Genomic DNA, 5,320 nt, shown 5'->3' on the forward strand with positions numbered 1-5,320 from the left:
CATAGTCCCTTTCTGTCTTACACTCATTTCCCCCCTCCCTCCACAGCTCATCATCCTGGCCAACGGAGGACCCCAGGCCCTTGTGCACATCATGCGGAACTACAGTTACGAGAAGCTGCTCTGGACCACCAGCCGTGTGCTCAAGGTGCTGTCCGTGTGTCCCAGCAATAAGCCCGCTATCGTGGAGGCTGGTGAGTACTGTGGCCAGGCAGGCGGGGGTAGGGGCTCTGACCAGTGACCAGGCTCAGTCAGCGGTGCTCCCCTGTGGCTGATGTGCCCCCATCTCCCACCCCAGGTGGGATGCAGGCCCTGGGCAAACACCTGACGAGCAGCAGCCCCCGCCTCGTGCAGAACTGCCTCTGGACCCTGCGCAACCTCTCGGACGTGGCCACCAAGCAGGTGAGGGAGGTCGTGGAGCCTGGGTCTGCCTCTTCAGCCACCTCGTCCTTCCATCTTACCATGTCCAACCTCCTGTCTGGGAGTCTGAACTTAGGAGCTGGGGGAGGCCTGAGGCCTCTGTATCTTGCTCCACTGTGGCTGGGGATGGAAGTGCCCTGTAACCCCTCATCCCTTTAGGCTCAAGGCTCTAATCCCTGTTAGGGATTCAGAAAGGGGACTAGATGAAGGAGGCTGATGTTTCTTGGCTGGGGTTCAGCTGGTGTCAGAGGAGCAGTTCTGACCTAGACCCTGGGCGGTGGCGGCAGCAGTATGCAGGAGACGGCTTGGGGGTCGCCGGTGCCTAAAAACAGCTTAAGGAAAAATGCAGTTTCAGGACAAGTCTTCTGGTCCCTCCTTCGAACCTGACTGTCACTGCTAAGAATTGCATCGATCGGCTGCTTGTTGAGCACCTGCCACGTGCTGGGCTCCACTAGGCACCGGGGACATTGGCTCCTTTACCCCTTTCAGTACTGGGAGGTAGAGTGTGGGGCCTAGATGAAGAAACAGAGGCTCAGGTGGTCCAGATACACAGTGGAATATTACTTAGCCATTAAAAAGAATGAAATAATGCCATTGGCGGCAACACAAATGGACCTGGAGATTATCACACTAAGTGAAGTAAGTCATTCAGAGAAAGACAAATATCACACGATATCGCTTATACGCGGAAGCTAAAGAAAAATGATACAAATGAACTTACTTATAAAACAGAAACAGACTCACAGACTTAAAGAACAAATTTATGGTTACCGGGGGGAAGGGACAAACTGGGAATTTGGTATTAACATGTACACACTGCTATATTTAAAATAGATAATCAGCAGGGCCTACTGTGTAGCACAGGGAACTCTACTCAGTATTCTGTAATAACCTAAATGGGAAAAGAATCTGAAAAAGAATAGATACATGTATATGTATAACTGACTTTGCTGTACACCTGAAACTAACACAACACTGTAAACCAACTATACTCCAATATTAAATAAAAAATTTAAAGAAAAAGAAAGTTTTCACAGAAAAATAGAAAAAAAAAAAAAGAAACAGAGGCTCAGGGAGTTAAGGAATGGCCCTTGGTCACAGCTAGCAGACAGCAGAGCTGGGATTTGAACTCAGGACTGTCTGTCCCCAGATCCTGGGGTCTTCCTGTTCCATCACAGGGCCCACATGGCTCCTCTTGGGAGAATGAGGCTCCTGGGTTAGGGATGTTTCCTGAAAGCAGATTTGGCCTGGGGACCACTGAATGGGCAGCAGCTAAGGCCCAGAGAGGGGAGAAGTGTGTAAAAAGTGGGTCAGCTGGGCCATGGAAGCATGGACCTCCTCAACAATTTCTTTCTGGCCTAGGGGCCTCCCTCGGCCTGAGTAGAGCTCTGTTGGGTCTGAGGACAGGATCGGGTGGAAGGAGAGAGCGTGGAGCTTACAGACAGGCCTGAGTTCAGATCCGGCTCACTAGCTGTGGGTCTATGGGCAAGGCCCTCAACCTCTCTGGGCCTCAGCTGCCCCACGACTACCTTCTCACGGGTGTTGGCAGGATCACGGGGATGAACACACACAGGCAGGGCCCATCGAGTATGAGCTGAGTGGGCTGGAGACCCCTGTAGGCCATCTGTTCTCCCGGGTACACTTGGGAAGACCCTGCGTTTGGGAACCTCCCTCACTCTGCCTCCCCCGACCCCAGGAGGGCCTGGAGAGTGTGTTGAAGATTCTGGTGAACCAGCTGAGCGTGGACGACGTCAATGTCCTCACCTGTGCCACGGGCACTCTGTCCAACCTGACCTGCAACAACAGCAAGAACAAGACGCTGGTGACGCAGAACAGTGGCGTGGAGGCGCTCATCCATGCCATCCTGTGTGCCGGTGACAAGGATGACATCACAGAGCCCGCCATCTGTGCCCTGCGCCACCTCACCAGCCGCCACCCCGAGGCCGAGATGGCTCAGAACTCCGTGCGCCTCAACTACGGCATCCCGGCCATCGTCAAGCTGCTCAACCAGCCCAACCAGTGGCCGCTGGTCAAGGTACCGCCCACTGCACGGTGGGGTCCAGCGAGGGGAGGAGCTCTGAAGACAAGATTAGGTGCTGTATGGGTTCAGGCAAAGCTGCGGTAACAAAGAGGCCTAAAATACAGTGGCTCCGATAAGACAGAAGTTTACTCCTCTCTCATGTTCCAGTTTAGACCTCCACAGTGGCTCTGCTCCTGAGACCCAGACTCCTATCTCGTAGCTCAGCCAGCTCCTAGAATAGAGCTTCAAAGTTTAATATGCATAGGAACACCCTGGGCAGTCTCATTCAACTGCAGGCTCTGATTCTGTGGGCCTGAGAGTCTGCATTTCTAACAAGCCCCCAGGTGATATTGGTGGTCCATGGAGCACATTCCTTATGCCAGAGGGTCTGGTCATGAGGGTGGGTTGTCCTCACACGAACAGTTGGACTATATCATCCCCATAGGTGCCTTTTAGCCCTGGAGAAGTAGGGAGGGCTAGCAGCGACCAGAAAGTGGGACACATCACTTCAGCCCATACTCTGGAACTTGGTCATTTGGCCACATCTGGATGCAAGGATGTTAGCACTGTGTTATGTGTCCTGCTCAAACTCAGGAGGGTTGCGAAAAAGACAAAGGGTAGAGAGGATTCTGGGGACACTTGGTGTCTGCTACTGGGAGCCAGGGTGGAGCCTTCTTCTCAGGAGGCTGCCTGGGTAGAGGAGAGATGTGTATCAGTTCCCTGTCAACAGGCAGGGGAGGTGAGGGTGAGCCCGGGCAGAGCTACCGGTGTGTGTGACACCTGGTGCCAGAGAGTGAGGGAAGCTGCCATAGACAGCTGGGGTCTTGTCAAAGGGCGCGGGAGCCAGCTGGCGGGGGTCCTATTGCCTACATTTTCAACAGTAGAACAGTCCAGATAAGAATGACTCTTAAGTGATTATATATATTGTATTTTAAAGAAAGGGCAGCACGCGGTCCCTCCCCTCCTTGGTCTTGGTCTGCAGCACAAGCTCGAGGTGGGCGGAGGGTTTGCACCCTGACCCAGCAGCTAAGTTGACAAGTGACCTTGGCAGGTCATCCACCCTGTCCTCATCTCCCCCGTGATTTTCATCCCTGCCGTCCTGGTTTCTTGTTTTGAGGATCAAGTAAGATGATAAATTGCTCCCCAAGGAGCCCTGGGAGGCCAGAATGGCTCCTGGGAGTTGGAGGACCCTGGGGCGGAGACCTCTTCCCAGAGCCGCCTGCTGGGGATTAATTACAGTGTGAGCGTCACCAAAGCAGGAGGCTTCGGGGTCACCCCTAGTGAGGACCCCCTCTCCCTGATAATCAGGGTTTGGGAGCTATCGGAAAAGCAAGACTATGTTGTCTGTGAGTGGGAGGTAAGAGAGAGGGGACGGGGGCAGTGTCAGGGCCTGGGGGCTGATGGAATATTCTGGAATGGGGTATCGTTTTAGCAGGGGCTCTAAGAGTTAGACATGAGGACCCACAGATTGTAGGGAATAAGGGACATGGGCTGGGGGTGATCTCATTCTCTGGAGATCTTCCAGCATGTCTGTGGCTGGCCTGGGCAACAGAAGAGATGAGAGGGGAAGGAGGAGATGATGCTAGAGAAGTGATGCCCAGGAAATGCCCTTGATGAGCGTCCCTTTTCTTGCCAGGCAACCATCGGCCTGATCAGGAATCTGGCCCTGTGCCCAGCCAACCATGCCCCACTGCAGGAGGCAGCGGTCATTCCCCGCCTCATCCAGCTGCTGGTCAAGGCCCACCAGGATGCCCAGCGCCACATGGCTGCAGGCACACAGCAGCCCTACACGGTAAGTGAGCTGCAGGGGCCTGTGACCCTCTACCCGGGGAGTCAGAGTGTCCTCTGTGTGAACGTGTGCGCATGCGAGTGTGTAAATAGGGAGGCGAGTTGCAATTGATGCCAACTCCAAGGACCAGTGAGGTTTGCCAGCATCCTGGGGGGGTGTGACCACTCCCAAGGGCTACCTGTTGCTATGCCCCAACGGCTCCTCTTGTACAGGACGGCGTGAGGATGGAGGAGATCGTGGAAGGCTGCACCGGAGCCCTGCACATCCTCGCCCGGGATCCCATGAACCGCATGGAGATCTTCCGACTCAACACCATCCCCCTGTTTGTGCAGGTGAGTCTGGGGCAGGTGGGCAGGAGAGGTTCCCCCAACCCCTGCTTCTGCCCACTGCTGAAAGGGGAAGGTTGCCAGCCACGGGTTTGAGGGGGTCTGGGCCAGGCATCAAGAGGTCTTTGGAGGAGTTTGGAGAGAAGTGGCCGCACCAGGAGTGACCACTTAGCAAACGCCAGCAAATGAAAATAAAAACTATGTTTTAATGTCCGGAAAAACCTAAAAGCATTGAAAAGTAAACAGCAAACTGAGAAGATATTTGCAAGCATCACAACAGATAAGAGTTTAATATCTTTCATATAAAAAGAGCTCGTTAATACTAGACCCCAGTGCTAGACCCCAGTAGTTATATAAGAAGAGGCACATGCAATTCCCAGGTGGCTCATAAACAAACGATGCTCGGGACTTCCCTGGTGGTCCAATGGCTAAGGCTCCGCACTCCAAATGCAGGGGGCCCGGATTCAATCCCACATGCCGCACCTAAGAGTTCACATGCCACAACTAAAGACCCCGTGTGCCGCAACTAAGACCCGGCGCAGCCAAACAAATAAAGAAATATTAAAAAAACCAAAAAACAAAAAGCAATGCTCAACCCCAGGAGTTTAAAGAAATGAAGCTTACCCTGCAGTGAGAGCCCGTTTTCCACTATCAAATTGGCAAAGAAAACAATGAGAGTGCTTGGGCTTCCCCGGTGGCGCAGTGGTTGAGAGTCCGCCTGCCGATGCAGGGGTCGCGGGTTCGTGCCCCGGTCCGGGAAGATCCCAC

General features: G+C 53.7%; 1 protein-coding gene across 5 annotated transcripts in view; it reads left to right on the forward strand.

Moving 5' to 3' along the window:
* Positions 1–5,320, forward strand: part of JUP (junction plakoglobin) — a 26,996-nt gene that overhangs the window by 16,945 nt on the left and 4,731 nt on the right. For all 5 annotated transcript variants that reach the window (XM_024745811.1, XM_024745821.1, XM_024745839.1 and 2 more), the window contains exons 6-10: positions 47–191; positions 296–399; positions 2,114–2,452; positions 4,074–4,229; positions 4,439–4,558. In XM_024745811.1, coding sequence (XP_024601579.1) covers positions 47–191; positions 296–399; positions 2,114–2,452; positions 4,074–4,229; positions 4,439–4,558 — 864 coding nt within the window. The remainder of the gene's footprint in view (positions 1–46; positions 192–295; positions 400–2,113; positions 2,453–4,073; positions 4,230–4,438; positions 4,559–5,320) is intronic.

The sequence above is a fragment of the Neophocaena asiaeorientalis genome, unplaced genomic scaffold (assembly GCF_003031525.2).
Source record: "Neophocaena asiaeorientalis asiaeorientalis breed wild unplaced genomic scaffold, Neophocaena_asiaeorientalis_V1.1 scaffold1, whole genome shotgun sequence".
NCBI classification, from domain to species: Eukaryota; Metazoa; Chordata; class Mammalia; order Artiodactyla; family Phocoenidae; genus Neophocaena; species Neophocaena asiaeorientalis.